General features: G+C 39.3%; 2 protein-coding genes across 10 annotated transcripts in view; one reads left to right on the top strand and one right to left on the bottom strand.

Annotated features, from left to right (window-relative positions):
* Window positions 1-5,694, top strand: part of LOC134543362 (protein lap4) — a 237,352-nt gene extending 231,658 nt beyond the window's left edge. For all 6 annotated transcript variants that reach the window (XM_063388350.1, XM_063388353.1, XM_063388354.1 and 3 more), the window contains one exon: window positions 1-5,694. In XM_063388350.1, coding sequence (XP_063244420.1) covers window positions 1-192 — 192 coding nt within the window. In that variant the 3' untranslated portion in view covers window positions 193-5,694.
* The window catches only part of LOC134543363 (33 kDa inner dynein arm light chain, axonemal), a 27,357-nt gene continuing 14,442 nt past the window's right edge, over window positions 5,693-18,607 (bottom strand). For 2 of the 4 annotated variants that reach the window (XM_063388356.1, XM_063388358.1), the window contains exons 3-6: window positions 15,569-15,701; window positions 13,930-14,075; window positions 9,578-9,775; window positions 5,693-7,741 (exon numbers count right to left, since the gene is read on the bottom strand). In XM_063388356.1, the coding sequence (XP_063244426.1) occupies window positions 7,706-7,741; window positions 9,578-9,775; window positions 13,930-14,075; window positions 15,569-15,701 (513 nt within the window). In that variant the 3' untranslated portion in view covers window positions 5,693-7,705. Of the gene's footprint in view, window positions 7,742-9,577; window positions 9,776-13,929; window positions 14,076-15,568; window positions 15,702-18,607 lie in introns of those variants that run through there. The other 2 variants (XM_063388357.1, XM_063388359.1) reach the window with 2 other exon arrangements.

Genomic DNA, 18,607 nt, shown 5'->3' on the forward strand with positions numbered 1-18,607 from the left:
GTGGAGACGCTGAAAGAGAAGATAATCTCGCTGGAGCTGGCGGCCCCGGAGAGCGAGCTGAACGGAGGGGATGAGGGGGAGGAGGACGACCCCCCCTCCACCCCCACCAGCCCCGTGTCGCCCACCCCCTCCGAAGAGCCGGCCGGCAGCAAGCGGCGGAAACGAAGGCGCTCCAAGAAGGGCAAGCACTAGCGACCTGGACACGGCTGCATCACCTCACGTCCATATCATCACATCTAGTAATTTATAAGTATTATTCTCGCCTGCCTCTCATGGTTGGTTGCATCCAGAGGGATCTCTGTTGTTCTCTGTTCAAGTCTGGTATTGTTTCCCAGAGTTCAGCCGATGTCGTCGATGCTTACTAATTATTTGGTTAGCTTTGACATTTTTTGACTAGTGGCAAGCAATTTTTTTGTTTTATGGTGCAACTAACCATATGTAGCAGTATGTTTTTAAGATGAAAGGTTTTGGGACTCATATTTGATTGTGGCATCTGTATATTTATTGCAGCGGTGTGGTGGAGTGATATGTGCTTCATTCGGCACATGGTGCATTTTAGTGCTGGGTTACTTTCGGTGGCGCGTGATTTCTGCAGTGCCGTGGTGTCATGACCTATCGATACATTTTACACACCTGTTTTTGTGAATTAATGTCTTCAGGTGGTATTAGGTAACCATTTTTGGCTGACAGTAATGTTCAGGTTGACAAAAACAGTTTTTCCAAAGTGTTGAAAAAAATGTTTGCTTGTAAAATAAACTTTGTTATAATTTATTATAAGAATTTCAAAACCTCTTAAATTAGACAGAAACTGATCTTCCAGTTTGTTACAGTGTTGTCATCCTTTAACACATTCCACTTTATGCCATTAGAATATTATTTAATGTGTGTTAAGACAGTCACTATTTGAAAATGACTTCCAGAAAATAATTTTACTTGTATGTATTTTGTTTTACAACTGTGTGTAAAGTTTTTTATGTAAATTTTATTAATGACTGATGATTAAAGGTGGGTGAAGCTGGATTTATTATTTTTGTGTAGTCAATGCAAAACACTTAAAATTTTTGCAAATAGAATTAAGTTTTGAACTGAATTTTTCTAAAAAAAATTTTTTTTGAGACATGTCATACCCTAATATAAAAGAAACACGTTAATAATTACTTGTAATTTTTATTAATTTTGTTAATATGTTTTGCTGGTTTACTATAGTACGTAAGGGTGGTCAGTGGCTATTATCGCAGAGTTATCTTCACTCACGTGGTGAAGGTCATTGAATTGATCCCAATTTTAAGAATGAATGACTCATATCATGAGCACAGAGTTGGTACAAAAGTGTTTTGAGTCATCTATAACCGTGCAGATCTTATTGCCTTAAGGGTATGTGCATAAAGTTATTTTATTATTTTAAGAAGCTTCATCCACCTCACCTGCATAGTAGTAAACACAATGAGAAGTATTTGTTATAGCCATTTTTATTTTGACATGTTGATCTGTTTGGATATAACTATTACATTAGCTTAGCAAGTAAAACATTGGCTGAATATTTTCCATGATTGAGACTAAATTGTTTTAGTAAATTGACAAGCATATTTTTTTAACAATTAATGCCAATTTATTTTATGTGGAGATATGTATATGCTAACTTTAAATATATTAAGAGTTCATAAATTTTGTGGGTTGAAGTACTTACAAAATTATAATTGTGCTCATCAAATATTGAGTTCCATCACACACAAAACATTTTACAATCAGTTATGTATTTTGCAAGTATTTTTATTGTAATGTATTGAAAAAGAAATATTTTATTTTTATGTAACTTTTTATTTGTAGAAACATCACGAAGTAATTTTTGGGGCAGTTTTGAAGATGAAGATTTTGTTTTGTATTTTTGAAGAGTTTAAGTAATTTTATTCTGAGTTTCTGACGTATGCATGGAAAGGATGAATGTAAGTCTAAAACTGTACAAATTCTAACAGTGGTTAAAGTGCTGTAAAACTGATTAAAGTGTTTGAAAGTATTCAAAGGCGGCTATTAAATAGAAGGTTGTGTTTTCTATCCCATTCATGATGAGACTGTCCTGATTGAATTGCTTGTGTTAATTCCAACAGTGTAGTGTGTGCGTTGTCACAATTTTGTAAATGTATAATTCAAGTCTGTAATTTTCGGTGTGAATGTTTTTGCATGATTTTCCTACAAAATTTTGTGTGGTTGGAAACCACAATAAAAATATTCTCTGATAAATCAGTTGAACTCTTTTTAGGGAAGGTATTTATATTGAAGATTGTGTAGTGTTTATTCGACTATTCTGTTATTTCTCTCTCGGGACTAATATCTCAGATCGTGTTTGGTGCTGTCAGCAATAAGTGTTTATTCCCATGTCTATTGGGGAATTCATCTCTTCAATTCAGTGTGCTTTTTTTGTGTCTAAAAATGTTATTCGCTATTAATATTAATTTATTTACACAAAGATCAGTTTGAAGTATGAATTATTTTATAAAAAATTGTTGCTTGTTTAAAATGTGTAATTTCTCACTGACAGTATCTGCAGTAGACTTTTGTTTGCCTAATTTGACTGGGGTTATTATATTGATTTTTATTTTTACATGTGTTTAAGAAAACCTTTTTTTTTATTAAAGGTTTTTATTTTGTTTTTGGCAAAAATATTGATGTAGCTTGCAATTAAAATTCACATGAGTGTTTTAAAAAGGCATTTCTGATATTTTATAATGGAACTGTCATATGTAGTTTGAAAAATATTTTTGGTTCATTGTTAAATGTGTCTTCAACAGTTGTTATATATTTTGTTCTTTCTTTAATAAAACATTGTGATTAAAATGATAAATGACTTTTTGCATGATGGACCAAATTCGTTCATTTAAAATTTTTTTAAATAAAACATTAATATCATGTACACTTAGCTTAGATTGACACTTTTTTTTTATACATTCTATGAAAGAAAATATTTAAAATCAATATCATGGTGTGGTACATAAATAATATTTTTTAGCAGTGCACACTAAAATTGATATAAAAAAATTTTTTAAAGTCAGTTATTTAAAGAATATACTTTTTCATCTGCTTGTAGATTTCCAATTTCTTACACAGTAAAATTTTTTTAAGATTTTTTTTTATTTGTTTGCCAAGGTTATTTTTTGTTATTGGAAAATAAAAGTTCTTTTTGGGGGGCCTGGGAGGGGGGTGATATTGCCAAGCAGTTTAAGCTGATATTTTGTTTAGCTATGCATTTTATTCTTCATATATGTACTAAATATCACTTTATTTGATTATTTTCCGATATTAACAAAAACATTTTCATGACATTATTTCAGCAATTATGTCTTATCACATGATCAGCTATATCCACAAAAGCATCTGGTGAGTAACTGGGCTACACCATAGAGACTTGAAACTGACTCTTGTTTCGCCTTAAGCCCCTTATTGTCCCAGCTTCGTTGCTATGAGCATAATTCCTAGCGAGCACAGCCATAGGGGACCAAATTAATTAGAATATCTGCAATATATTACCCTCCTTGTTTAGCTAAAAATTAATAGTCGAAACGGTGAGAGTCAGTTTTGTTAGTGTATATTCACTAGATACACATCACGTTATTTTTCCACCACATTTAACTCGTTTAACCATTGTAGATGTCATTGTGTATTGTTATATTTCTTTCTCTAGTTCTCATTTTTCCCTCCACTGTGCTACCATTCTCTTGGAAAGCTAAAAATAGTTTTTCTTAATGTGTATTACTGGTAGGTCTTTCCTTCCTACCTCAATCTTCTCATCTTCTTAAAGTTATCTTTCTTCTATATTGTGCTGCTAAAGAAGTGATGGTCTGTTATACTTTTTTCTCAGTTCCGGAACTTGAAAATCAGTTCTTGGTTCAAGGATTACCTCCCCACAATTTCCAATCACAGTAGAGATGGTGCATTTTATTATATGACATGACTTGCAGCAGTCGAGTTTACCATAATGCGTCCACCAAGTAACCTGGCCACTAGGTAAGCATAGTTGCTTCACATCCACGAGATGTCTGGAGCAACCCTGTACATACATCCTGTGGCGCAGTAGCATCTAGTAATACATATATTAACATATTTATTTCTGGGTCAGCATGTAAAAAATAGCTTGGGGGAAAAATAATAAATAACTGTGCTGCCTATGTTCAGTGAACACTGGATTTCTGCTACTCCGAACCCCATTAATCCAAAAACCTGGCTAATCCGAACAAGTTTAGGGTAAAATACATTTTAGTGATAACTTAAATTTTTATATTTAAAAATTATTCCTGACATCTTGACCCAATTATCAACATATTTAGAGATTTTGTGGCTTTAAAAGTGTTATATGCTGTTGCAGTGTGGCAATTATTCTGTTAATCTGAAATGAGGTAATCCATCTGGCCCTGATTAGTTCAGATTAGCAGGACTCCACTGTATATTATAAATAAACAAATTATAAAAACTAATAAGGCAGTAGCAACATGCCAAAGCAATGTCAAATTACGTATGTTTAGAGTTCTATTAAGAGTTTACACTTACAGGGTTTGTTGGTTGAGTTAAAAGTGGTTTAAGGCTGTAAGATTTTGAGAATCATAGACAACTATAAACCACAGTAGTAAATTTTTAAGATGGGTTTTGAAAGTACATATGTTGAGCCTGTGTTAATTTGACGGGACTACTTTTCACTGCATTTTACTGCCACACAGGGTGCTGATTGTATCTGTTCATTGGCTTGCAGGGAAGTTGGAAAGACGTGTTAGCAATACATTATGTCTATAGCAGTGGTTTACTAGAAGTCTTCTGTATTTTCACCTGGAAAGGTTTGACTGTAAAGATTTCTGTGGTACCAAGATTATATATTTATGGTTCTCTGGGGTGGTTGTTGCTGAGAGGCAGGATCATACATTTTCTCTACTCAGTAATCAGTCTTATCATTATTACTTCTTGTGATATCATTTTATACAATTATGTTTGGGCATGTTTAATACAAACAACGGGGTTAACAAGTCTTGGCTTTGATTGTCCCTCCTTGCGATGGACAGGAAGCTAGGTGAGATCTGTACGTTGTGAAGATGGGTTGACTCTTGAACCTGCAGTTTGAGCTAGATAACTAGCTTGCTAGCTATGGATGAAAGCAGTATGCAAGTGTTAAAACACCCGTGGCTTAGCACACATTTAAATGGGAGAATAAAATAGTATGAGACTGTCATTAGCTTTAAAGAGGATAACTACATCATTTTTATTTCATGTCTCAGATTAGTATTTTGGAACTGCTAGTGAACTAAATACTTTGTTGGCAAGTAACTGACGTAAAGAAATTTTTTTCCCTTCAAATTATAAATTGTTTACTTCAGGTTCACTGCAAATTCATTTCACAAACAATTACTGTAAAAATCTTATAATAAAAAATAATTTTGTTGCAAGAAAACTATCAAAACATTTACTCTGTAATTTGATGCAATGTACCACACTAATGGTAGGTTTCATAAATTGTGTACTATTTGTTACCAGCTTCTTTTCATGTGTGTCACTTGCAAATTGTGCGAATGTAACAATGTAACTTTTTTATATTGATGCTGAAATGTGTGTAATTTTATTGTTAACCTTTATAGCCAAGACATGCGAAAAAATGTTTTTATTACAAATATATTTTATTAAAACAAGAAATGTACCAATAAATTACCCTCACTAGAATTTTTATGATTAACTAATTTTTCATTCATTTTTTTTTCTTTAAACTGCATGCTGTTCACTTAATAAAATTATTATACTTTGTGTTAATTTATGTCAGTTAGGGCTTTAAAGCTGTCCAGTGCACAGTTTTGACGTAACTTACACCATTAGAACATTTTGTACATTATCTAATACTTCGTTACCAGGAGATGATAATGTAGTGTGCTCATACTGTACATGAGTAATAATGGTAAATAAAATTAACTGATTTATCCATTAAAATTTATGATGTGTAAACATCTTAGCTCTCTGCACAGGGCATTTGATAGGAGTAATTTTGTGAAAATAGAACGGAAATGCGAGACGACAATGCTGTCTCTGCACAGAAGTCTCAGAAACGTCAAAAAAATGGCGGACGCTTGTGTAGCAACATGAACCAGTACATCGTCACTTTGGTAAACATGAACAATAAGCAACAATTTAAAAAAAATTTTCTCACTACTGTCTCGCTAAACAATGATGGAAAAAATTCAGTGAACAATTCAAAACATGGCATATTTTTGCATTCATTTCAAACTCAAACAAAACATGATTTGAATTCTTTTCAGTTCAGAACCATGGGCTGCACAGCCACAAAACATGACACCCATTAAGATGGGCACTAAAAGAAGTAATCGTCATAGTTTCAATGCCATATACTTCGATAATCACAATCAATCTGACACCATGTGATACAGTAACGCTTACTTGCTGTATACATGTATGACAAAATTGACGTTACCACTCTAAAATATATTTTTTAAAAAGTTAATGAAATTTTAAGATTCCCGACGAAACTAGCGAAAATTGTATTTATAATATTGCTGAACTAAAATACAATTTACCTGGCTGCCGTTAACAACGAAATCTCGTGAATAACTAGGGTTTAAATATGTAAATATTAGCTCATTCAATCACTAATTTGGGAATACAGCAGGAAAAAAAAATTCAAGTTTTTCGTAAAATGGATTGCAGTGAATGTCATGGATTTTGCTGGATCAATAGGTAGAGTAGCCGGATGTGGAAAATAAGGTGGGTGGGTGGGTTGGTTAGTTGGTTGGTTAAGTTAGGTTAGCTGCATAATTAATAAAACAAATATTTATTTTTCAATTTAAATATTTTAACAAACATTTCCCCAATAATTATTGTAGCTGACATAACTTAACCCACCTTTCACTTTAGTATTATTTGTCTAATTTTAAAGAAGTTGTTACATGATGGGACAAAAAAACTTTTTTAGTGGAAGTATGCAAATTTGATATTTGTATTTGATTCAAACTAAAAAAAAAATATTTGCACAGGTCTAATAAAAAGCCCACTATTTACTGCATTTCAAACTCATGACAAGTAGCGATGACGTAAAAACATTCATAAGCACTATCAGAAACTTGAACTATTCTCGGCATTTTAAACACAAGCAATCAAAGTTAATTTGCTACTGTCTTGTGAAACAATAGCAGAATAAATTGGCTTGGACGCCTGGAATCGCCTTAAAAATTGAGGTACTGTAATAATCAGCTGATTCATGAAAACATTTCCAATGCACCGAAACACGCTGTATTGTAAGTATTCATGCACCCAAAATATTCTCATTTATGAAAGTCAATACTTTTTTACAATCTTGAATACTCACATTATCGGAAATCAATGTGTGATTAAAAGTAGCCAGATTTATATAAGTATATAGTTTATTACATAAATTTAAAATTAATAAATGCATGTTAAAAACTCAAATAATCAAAAGAAATAAATATTAATGCTTATGACATTACGTGTCACTTTTAATTTTCAGATGATGAGTGTTGTTAGTACGTATATACTTTTTTTGTGATGGTTTTATAATTTTTCAAATGGAACAATTTTGTTATTAGCTGCTCCAAATTTTAAATGGGTGATATGACTTTTATTACCACACTATGTGCCACCAGAAATACTGTGCATGTCTTATCTACATTATTTCACCGATTGTCATTAGTCGTTTTCATTCTCTGCTTCACTTCTTTGGTGCAGTGATTCCTTCCAGCTGGGTCTGCAACAGCCAACATTCAAAAATATAATTTCACCGTGCTAACTGTACAAAGGACTTAAATTGTTTCATACAATGCAAAACATAAAATGAAGAATGGTATCATCAAAGCGGTTTTCCATTCACATTCATAATACAGTGGCGGTTACTTATCAGCCCAGGAATGGTTACAAATGGTGAAAAATTGTGGTTTAGTTAAGTAAGGTAGTTTAAATTCCTGTGGCTGACACTTAATTCTTGGACCAAATGATAGTTAATAAGAACTAGTTTCTGAATACGCTGGCAGGGTGACACATGACAGTATAAAGGTGTGTTTCCATGTTGCTTTCTACACGAAAAGGCAACATGTTTCCTGTTGTTTCTACAAGAACCGTTTTCACTGCTGTCGCTTACAGATAGCGACATGTCTGTTGCCTAAGTGTGTGTACTGCTTTCTACAAATATATGCAGTCATTCTTCAAAACAGAAGCAATGACAGCAGCAACTGCATTTTTGGTGTCTGAATTCTGCTGCTGTTGAGCGTAAAAGAAAAAAACAGTTTGTGCTGAAGACAGATAATGTTAAAGAATATACCATTTCAAGATGATTTTGTAACGTAGCTGATGGCAGATGAAGAAGCCCTCTTCAAAAATTTTTTTTTTATAATGTGTAAAGATTTTGATTCTCTTCTAGAAAGATGCGAGTCAAAAATAAAATCTGACACAAATTGGCGGTCTGCAGTGCCACCAAAAGTTAGTTTTGTTGGTTACGCTGCAGTTTCTGGCTATATGGGACAGCTTCAGAATTTCTGTTCCCATTATATCACATATTGTTACAGAGGTTTGAAAGGCTATTATCGACACATCATTTATGGATTATCTTACAAGTAAATGAGACTCATATTTTTTTTTATTTTAATTAGCAGACAACTACCAACATTATGTGACAGTTATGGAAACATTACACTGTAACAACATTACACTAGCACACCAACATAGAAAATACATAAAATATTTTACTGATATACGTATTACTTTAACATTTTCTCTTAATCACAAGAAAACATTTGTTAAGAATAATACAGTAATACATGTATGTTTGTAACTGTCGATAATCTGTGAGATTGTGCTTAACAAATAAAATTATTCACCAGTACCTTCACCCCATCGAGTTTTATATTATTATTTTTGTAATCTGGGAGCCGAATATTCCACAGTATTGGATTTTTTGTATTCCTTTATAAAAACCATGGTCTTTTCCTTCGATAGTCTTTCCATGTTGCTTCTACAATGTTGCCTGTTCCCAACCAGCGTGGGAAGCTCGGCAACATGTGGAAGACAACAGGATTCTTGGAAACAGTGATGCGACCAACACTGTCGTTTGCACCGCGTGACATCTGCTGAACCACTGTACACACTCATCTCTACTCTAGGTAATAATGTCGCATCCCACATGTTGCCAAAATTGTGTCTCGGTGGAAACACCTTAATGTTGCCCTTACGAAAGGTACTGCTTGACACAAACGCATGCCATGTTTAGAAACCTCTGGTTTTTTTTTTTACTATATCTGCCCATAAATAATTTGCCCCTAAATGTATGAATAATGATTAAATCACCTTTGCTTGCTTAGTTACGTGATTGCACAGAATCACAGAAAAAAAAATCTAAATAATTTTTTACTTTCTTGCCCAAATCTTTTTGAGAATTAAAAATGCTTATCTAATATTTAATGTCTTCTGTTCAATATTAAAAAAATTCTTTAATTTAAAACGATTTTTTTCCAACATTTGTACAATACAACTGCAAAGTCTGTGGAGTTCAACAACCCGATCGGGAGCTGAAGCAGGGGATGCGACTCACCCTGAGCATCTGGTTGGTCCTCTTGAGGTTCTGTATCTCCTCGGCGTGCTGCTTCTCGTCGGCCTGGCGCTGCTCGGTGGCGCGGCGCTCTATCTGGTCGGTGCGGGCTCGCAGGTCCACCACCTGCTTCTCCAGCTCGGCCTTGACGCCCTGGAGCTGCTCCACCGTGTCCTCCAGGTCCGCCTTGCCCTGCTCCGCCTGCACGCCCACACCCACGTTTCATCATTCCATTCGATTGTTGAGAGAGTGTTTATGTTTATTGTGTGTGTGTCAACTTTTTTCCCATCAAAATTGGTATGGAACTACAGTAGAATCCCGCTAATCCGAACTAATTGGGACCGAACCCTGTTCGCATTAGCGAAAATTCGGATAAGGCGGGATTTTGTCATACAATGCCATATATTGGCGTTTTGAGGCGTATTTAGTGTCTGATATTTCAAATATGTACCAGGTTGCGAAAATGCAGAAGAGTGCGTTGAAAAGTGGACGGCCATTGACGACTGTGGCCACAGATGAAGATATCGTGGCAGCTGTGCAGGGAACGTCGACTTATCTCGATGCAGACGACAGTGAGGAGGAAGGGGACGCGCCGACCGATGATGTTTCTCACACTGCCGCAGCCACTGCCCTCGATCTGGCTTTGCGCTACGTCGAGCAAACATGCCGATACAACCCCAACAGATGTTATGTTTATGCGGCGTTGGCAAAACATTGCATCTTCGAGCCGATTTAATGCATTGCGTCAAAGGAAGATTACTGATTTTGCCTCTTAGATAATGGTTTGCCTTTTTACGTTTTGTTTTGTGTCAATCCTGTCAGGCGCGTAGGAAGCAAATATTTAATGGGGGGGCAAAGGAGAGAATCATTATAAGTGGTGGATTTAACAAAGGGGGTGTCCGGGGGCTCTCCCCCGGTAGAAAAAAACTTGTATTCTAAGGAGCAAAATGGTGCTATTTAAGCATCTTTCGTACATAAAAATAGAATGTACTACTAGCAGAAATTTTAACTTTTTTTAATAACAAATTTACTTAAGGCTCGGCATCACAAAACAGTGTTCACTTTTCAGTTTTCGCCTCGTAGAATTCATTTTAAAGGCAAGTTGGAAAGGTCTACACATCAATCAAATCTCAAGTGAGGCTCCAAATTTTTGAAAATATACTATTCAGTATTCATTATATTTTTTTATTGAAGGGAGTACTAGAAAGTATTTAAATTGTATTCAGAAAGGTCAAAATAATATTTTTTTAGCATTTAAAATTTGAAAGTTAAAAAATAATAATAATTTTCGAAAAATGCAGTAAAAAATAAAAAATATATATAGATGGAAAAAACTTTTTGCAATAACAATCATATAATTTTATTCAGGAAAAACTTAAGTTTATTTTGACATTAAACTGAACAAAAAACTTTTTTTATTTTTTTATTTTTACTGTCAGATTTAATAAATCAAGGTCAATACAGGAAAGGTCTATACATCAACTAAATCTGAATTAAGGCTCCAAAGTTTTGAAAGTTTACTATTCGTTATATTTTTTTATTGAAAGGAGTACTAGAAAGTATTTACATTGTATGTATTCAGAAAGGTCAAAATATTTTTTTTAGCATTTAAAATTAAAAAAAGTCACAAAAATTGATTTGTCAAAAAATGCAACTTTTAAAATATAAAAAAATTAAAGATGGAAAAAAGCTTTTCGCAATAACACTCATATCATTTTATTCAGGAAAGTAGAAATTTTATCTTGGTATTAAAAATTAAAAATGTCAATATTTTAATTTTTTTACTGTCAGAATCCCCTTAAGAATAAGTTTAAAATGTGAACCCCACAGAATAGGCGAGCGAAGATGCTTAAAAATAACTGCAAATCTGCTTGATAAATTCTTGTTCAATGATTTGTAGATTCAAAGAAAAATTTTTATTACTCGCTGGAATAATCACGAGCAACGAGCGGAAAAAAATAATGTACCGACATACTAAACTTTAATGTTAAATAGGTATATTACATATGGTTTTTGGGATCATGTAAAAATTCGTCTCAGTCTAAACTGCTCAAAAGTAATACCTGAGTTAAATGAATCCAACTCTTCTTTAGGATCTTTGTCTTCACAGGCATTACAGCCTAATGTGCACTGCTTTTAAGGCGGTTGTTGTGATGAACTGCAGGACTGTGCAGAACAGTTGTTGAAGAAAAAGCTGATGCTTTTCTGAGTCATTGTAAGCCGCAAAAATTAAAATACTGTTATAAATTTTCTCCTTAAAACCTAAATGTTTTTCATCACTGCCATTCCACACTAATGACTCACGATACTACAGATAAATAAGTTTATTTTAAACAGTTCTGTAGTACGGCTCACAAAGTTTCTTGGACTTTAAAAGCAAGATGTACAGCTGTTGAATGATGACTGATGTGGAAAGCGCTCTGCACGTCAGGTCGTTACCATTAGGTAGAAACGAGGCGGGGTGAATGCAAGGGTCTGAAGGTCAGGTAGACAAGGGTGGACAAGAACGGAGCGTAAGCTACTGCAACGAGCGGAAACATTTACTGGTCTTATATCTCACAATAATATTTCCGCTATCAGCACTGTGAAACGTGAATATTTAGAAGAAAACAAGAACAGTTGCTGTATTTATTGTGCCTGTACACTTATAGAAAAGTCTTAATTTATTTTAAGAATAAGGTAACGCACAGACAAGAAAATCCCACAAAACCACTTAGCATTGCAATGATGCCAATGCCTCTTGTTCATCTGGTGCAATGGCCGGGCAAAACCATCACTTTGCCCGGCCATGAAATGTTATGGCCGGGCAGTCGCCTGGGTCGCCCCCCGGTTCCTACGCGCCTGAATCCTGTACAGAACATGAATTCTACATATAGTATGTAAGTAAATTCAAAAATTTTCAATACGTAAATATGTATTGAAGTACTATGTACGTAATCCTATTTTTCTCTTTTCAGTTACACAATGAAATAGATAAATTATAAATTTCTTATGTACATATTATTAACGGACAACATTACCTGGAAAACCTTTTTTTTTTTTTACTTTCCCTAGTTCTTAAATGTTATAAAAAAAAAATTTTTTGTCCTAGCCCTGTTCGGATTAGGCGGATTTTCGGATTAGCGGGGTTCGGATTAGCGGGACTCTACTGTATTTAAGTTCAATGTTTAAGACCCAAAAAGGTGTAAATATATTCAAAGTCGAAACTGTTGTTAATGTTACGTCTTGCAGCTGCATCCTTTCCTTGGTACGATAGCCCCTCTCGAAAAGTCTTCCTGGAACCGCCCTCGCGGGCAATGACCAGACAATTGCTCTTCCCGATATGACAGTGATAATATACACACCTCGTTCAAATTAACAAACTGGGTGTTTTTAAAATGGTGCGAAAGCCAAGTCAGCCTCATAAATTACGGTGGACTCCAAACCGCTTGGCTACAAACTCTGCTTGTAAGTTAGTCTTACCTGGGTCAAACTGAACCTGTGAACCTTCTTCCACAACGCTTGCAAGTGTGACTTTAAAGTACAAGTCATGTTATAGTGGAGGCAACTTGCCATAGGCGAGTAGCTTGAGCAGTAAGTGCGATGGAATGGGAGGTAGGGGAAAGGAATAACTATATTAGTGGAAGATGGCCAAGGAAGATGACACAGCAATTATCTTTAATGACTTGACAGTTCAAAATTTTGACCACATAGTGCTAACCAAGCTATACGTTGATATGTGGGGAACCTACAACTTTGATTTCAGACAGTTTCTTTCTGGTAATATTAATTCAACACATCCAAACCTTTGATTAATTACTACCCTAGCGTCCTCTGGTCATTATGCGGTGCAAGGCCAAACCGGATTGACTTAAATTTCTCTTTGCCACGTGACTGCGCTATGAGGTTCCAAACTTACGGGACTGGCAGACTTCAGAGAATTTGTGTTTATTTAATTAGTCACACATATGTCTGCCGGCATCAACAAAGTCCCCAGGTAACATAACCTGGATTCATATCTCTGACAACCGAGCCTACAATTAATTTACAAACTTACAGGATCAGCCTCCTCCAATCGGACCCTCGTAAAAACCTGCTGTTGGGACCAGCAATTAATGTGTTTTAAGGAGTAACAGCATTAAGTTGTTGACACCAACCACATTCTTGTACAGGAAAAACTAGGTATTATAAGTTGTAATTGGTAATGGTCAGGAATCAGCAGAATATGCTGGCCAGGAACTGTGCAGCTCCACTGAGTTAGTCACACTGGGGGTGTAAACCCATGAATGCAGCGTTCGGTCAGACTTTGAGCCAGCCCGGCACCCTGCGTGCGAGGGCGACGTGTCTGTCTGCCTGCACACGAAGAAGAAACCTAACATGAGAGCCTTCCTCATGCCGAACGCGATGCTGGACTCGTAGAGCGTCTGGTAGGCGGCAATGGTCATGCGGACCTCGTCTCGCACTCGGAGCAGCAGCAGCCCGCGCTCCGCACAGTTGATGGTCACCTGCCGGATCAGCTCCTCTGCAAGCACCGAGCAGCGTGCACGTCTGGGGCCCGGGGGTTCAAGGGGACACCTCCCCATTACTTATCGTACAATCTTTCAAACCCCTCAATTCAAAAAAATATATACAGTAAACTCCCTATTATCCGCGGTGCGGATGATCCGCGCATGCTACGAAAAAATACAGCAAATATGTAAATCTGTATTTTATTACAAGTAAGCAAATTTGAACTCTACTGACAAGTGTATTGTGTGCAGTATACAGTAAAATGCCACAGGCCTTCTCGGAACTCACACAGTAGGCTGCCATGCGTAATTATTCAGTAAAATACAAAAATTTTAGCATCATTAAAATTTGTTTACTGTTAATTGTAATGTTTACTGTTTATAAATTTTTTAGATTTTTAAGTTGAAATTAATGTTTCCTTTTTTTGTTTCCTACTTTTGGCTCTTTGCGGATTATCCGCGATTTTCACTATCCGCGGTGGCCCTGCCACTTAATTTCGCGGATAATCGGGAATGTACTGTATCTAAAGACCAAAAGTTACAGTGGCCATACCTGTGAATGTATTCTGGAAAAAATTGTGAAACTACTAAGGTTACCAATGATTTTATTAATAACAAATTGTAATTTTTATCTTACTATCAGAGGAAACACGAGCATAAAAAAATGTTTCGAAACTTAACTAGGTTCAGGTCCTCTCGGTGCCACTGTGTGTGGTGAGGCCGTACAGTTTTGGATAAAAGATGTTGACACTAAGGCAAGGGAGTAACTTTGAACGCACTACGTTCACGTGCACTTACTGGCTATTATCATAAATTATAAAGCTTCGTAACAATTCCTTTTTCGTTGCTTTGAGAGGGAGGACATTACAGACATGTAATGTCAAGGGAACTGGGGAAGAATTCGTCAGATTTGTCCATCGGTTAATTCCTGTTCCACACCTCTATCAAGTCTAGATCTTCAATCATTTTAATTATTTACCAGTTTTATCATGGGCGTCGCAACCGGGGGGGACGGGGGGGACGGGGGGGACACGTCCCCCCCAATAATAAAAGTCTTCCATTTCGTCTCTTCCAATAATATATTTAGTTTCGTAGTTATATTATTAATATGATTTCTGTGATATAACCCATATGTTGCGCATGGTGCATTTAGTCCGATCGTGGTAATGTGAGTACTGTATTTTTACAAATTTGTTCTCTGAAAACATTTTTTATAAAAAATAAATTATATATTGCAACCAACTATAATTAGAATTTTTAGAAAAGAAAAATGCCTAAAAACCACCCTTTTGCACCTTCAAACCCCAAATTTTCCCCGGGGGAGGACCCCCGGACCCCGTGCTTTTTTCCCAGGGGATGGATATTCCTCAACAACTAAATCAATTTCAGTCTCTCCCTTCCCCCCCCCCCCCCAAATATATCCTTGCGATGCCCATGGTTTGATGGAACTGGATCCAAGGGATCGGCAAGCCGGACTCGACAGGGAGTGGGGTCCGGCGGGGCCCACCGAAGCACTGGGTGTACAGCTTGCGGCGCACGGGGCAGATGCCCGTCTCGCGTGCCTGCTGCTGCTGCAGCCTCATGTCCAGCTCCTCCTGCAGGTTGATGACGTCCAGTCGCGTGGCCGGAGTGCTCGACACCTGCGCACGTTCCAGTCCGCTCCAGCCGCCTGCCCCCCGAGCCGGCAGTCCCCGCCAGGCAGGGGCCTGCTCTACAGTCGTCTGCAGCGAGCAGGGCCGGTGCAAGGTCAATTGGCGCCCTAGGCGAAAAACCTTAATCTCCCCCCCCCCCCCCCCCCCGACCCACCAACACCGCCACCGGACACCCCAAAAAAATATATTCCTTGCCTCAAAATACATCATGTAAGCCTAAGATTCTGTCAACAATCAAATGTAAGCAGGCTTGTGTTTTTTTTTTTACTTTTTTTACTTATTGCAAATCACAAACAGGTCACCGTGGACTTTAAATAATTACATACTTATATCAATATACACATTCCAAACTGTTACAAAAATCTAATTTTCATTTAGTTTCGATAATCGTTAAACATGTTGACGACAGTCGTCGTACCCTCCCAGATACAGAGGCCGTACCTGGCCACCGACGCGGGCCTGAGGGGGCCTGTTTTCCCCCCCAGTGAACCCCAGTGTGTGCGACGGCCAGGGACGCACCCGCGTGCGCCCTAGCATGCCAACGAGTGTTTTTTCTATGTGACTTTATCTTTTATTTCAGTGTGTATATATTTGTAAACGATTAAGGGATTTGAATGTGTGTAATTAACTTATTTTATTTATTATTCATTGTGCAAGTTCGCTGTGTAATTAATGTCTCGTGTATGTCTTTGTAAATAATTCAATAACTTTTTCTGAAGTGTTTCGCCGTAGTATGTAATTGCAGCCTGGCGCGCCGCGGGACGGAGCTCTCTCCCACGCCGGCCGATTTTCCCCTCCCTCCCCGCCACCCGCGGGCGCCGGCCCGCGGGCGAGCGGGGAGAGGCTGTCGCGTCCTGGTCTCGAGCGGAGACAGACGTGTTCGTTGCTCCGCGAGCCGCGCACGTTGCGCTCGGGATTGAACGTTCGCTCAGTCCGCAGTCGGTCACGGCAGCTGAGCTGCCACCGCGAATCAGCTTAGCATTGTTAACTTACGAGTCATCGGGAGACGTGTCTAGCGGGCAGTTTCTACAACGCGAACGTGGTGCTACGAGTCTCTGAACTTTTCGCCGTCCACGGAACATTACGTAACGGGCCGCGTATGTACAGCGTTCCGTCTTCGGGCCCTTTCTCACTGGGTCAGCCTAGCATTAATAAACTTTACGATTCGCGCCGAAACGTATTTGAGAATCGCCCCGTCATCAGGGAGTCCGTGTCGCCGTGGTAGGGCACTTGTTCCGCGACGGTTCCGCCAGGCTGCGGCAGGACTTTATAAGCGTTAATAAAAGACGGCTCGTGAAATTCGTTAATGCCGTGTTCTGCTTGCGACAACCTACCAACATTCCTCGCAATCACTTCACTCTCCCTCCAGGTCCCGCCTTTCCCGGTCCCGGCCACGTTGGCCTGGACCCACACCTCTCCGACGAGGGCAGTACGGGCATAACAGGACATTTATTTCAACGGGAAAACGGGGACCTGAAGCCGAGGGACGTCATTTGGCGCCCAACTAGTGTGGCCGTAAGCATACGCAAGCGCACGCAAGCGCACGCAAGCGCACGCAAGCGCGCAGGTGCAGGACAGAACGGAAGCAGGTGCGGCTGCGCGGCGTGGGAGCGGCTCGAATTCGAGACGTCGCGCCGGCGCGCCGGCGGGAGATAACGCAGCGCGGGAACGGCGCGAACACGAGACGTTTCGGCGAGAGATAGCGCGTCGTGGGGGACAGAAATACAAGACGGCGGTGCAGCGGTATCCCGGACTGAAGATAACGCGCTGGGGAGGATCGTATTGTATTACTGGGGGAGATTGTGTTCACGATCCGCGGATCAGTAGCACAGGAGGACAGGATGGCGTGGAAACAGGCGGGACAAGAAAGATACGATCTAATCAGTTTCGAAACGGACTTGTGTGAGGAGGGAGACTCCGCGAAAATGGACGTAAAAAACGAGGTTTGCGGGTCCGGCGGCGCGGCCGAGGGCGCAAACAGCACGGACAGCACAGTTGAGGACAGTAAACGGGAACAGGGGGACAGGCACGCGGACGCAGATGGGCCGGTAGTGCGGTACGTGAGCACGCAGTTTGAGTTGCCAGAGTTTGCGGGGAGAGACAACGAGGACCCGCGGGAGTTTTTGCGGGAGTGTGAACACCTCCTAAAACTGTACGAAGTGCGACGGGCGGAGTGGACGCCGCGAGTGGCGGGACAGCTCCGCGGCGAGGCAAGGAACTGGTGGTCAATGGCCGGGAGTTTTGATACCGAGTGGGGACATTTTGTACGCCAAGTCAAAACTAGGTTTGATAACGATCAGGCGCGGGCAATGTGTTTGCGGACATTTTATTGCCGAAACCAGGAGGAGGACGAGAGTGCAGAGCAGTTCATTTACGAGAAGTTACGCATGTTCCGCCGATTGGGGACAAGTGGGGACGTGAGTGCGGCGTTGTCAACCATTGTCGAACAATTGCTGCCAGAGTTTCGCCCCTTCATGAGGACGGCTGCTGGTCGTGACACGGAGGAGTTCGTGGCCCTCGCCCGCGTGATCGAACGTGACATGTCGCAGTGGAGGACGGCACTCAGGGGCGCGAGAGCTCCCCGTGCTCGCTCGGGGCCGCGAGGGGTCACCGTCACAGAGGTCACGGACAGTGACTTGACCGTGGTGAGCTACGCCGGCGGCGCGGGACCGCGCAGGACAACAGACCGCGGTGGCACCAGGGAACGCCCGGAACCAGCTGCGACAGGAGGAGGACGTCACGAGCGGACAGATACGAGAGAGAGGGACGAACGTCCGCCGCGATGCCGTTTTTGCCCGGACGCGTACCATTGGCATCGCCTCTGCCCCACCAGAGCCGCGTGGGAGGAGGCGCGCGAAGGCAACACGTCGCAGGCGGGAAACGCAGGACCGGGG

Source organism: Bacillus rossius (assembly GCF_032445375.1).
Source record: "Bacillus rossius redtenbacheri isolate Brsri chromosome 9 unlocalized genomic scaffold, Brsri_v3 Brsri_v3_scf9_2, whole genome shotgun sequence".
Classification (NCBI taxonomy): domain Eukaryota; kingdom Metazoa; phylum Arthropoda; class Insecta; order Phasmatodea; family Bacillidae; genus Bacillus; species Bacillus rossius.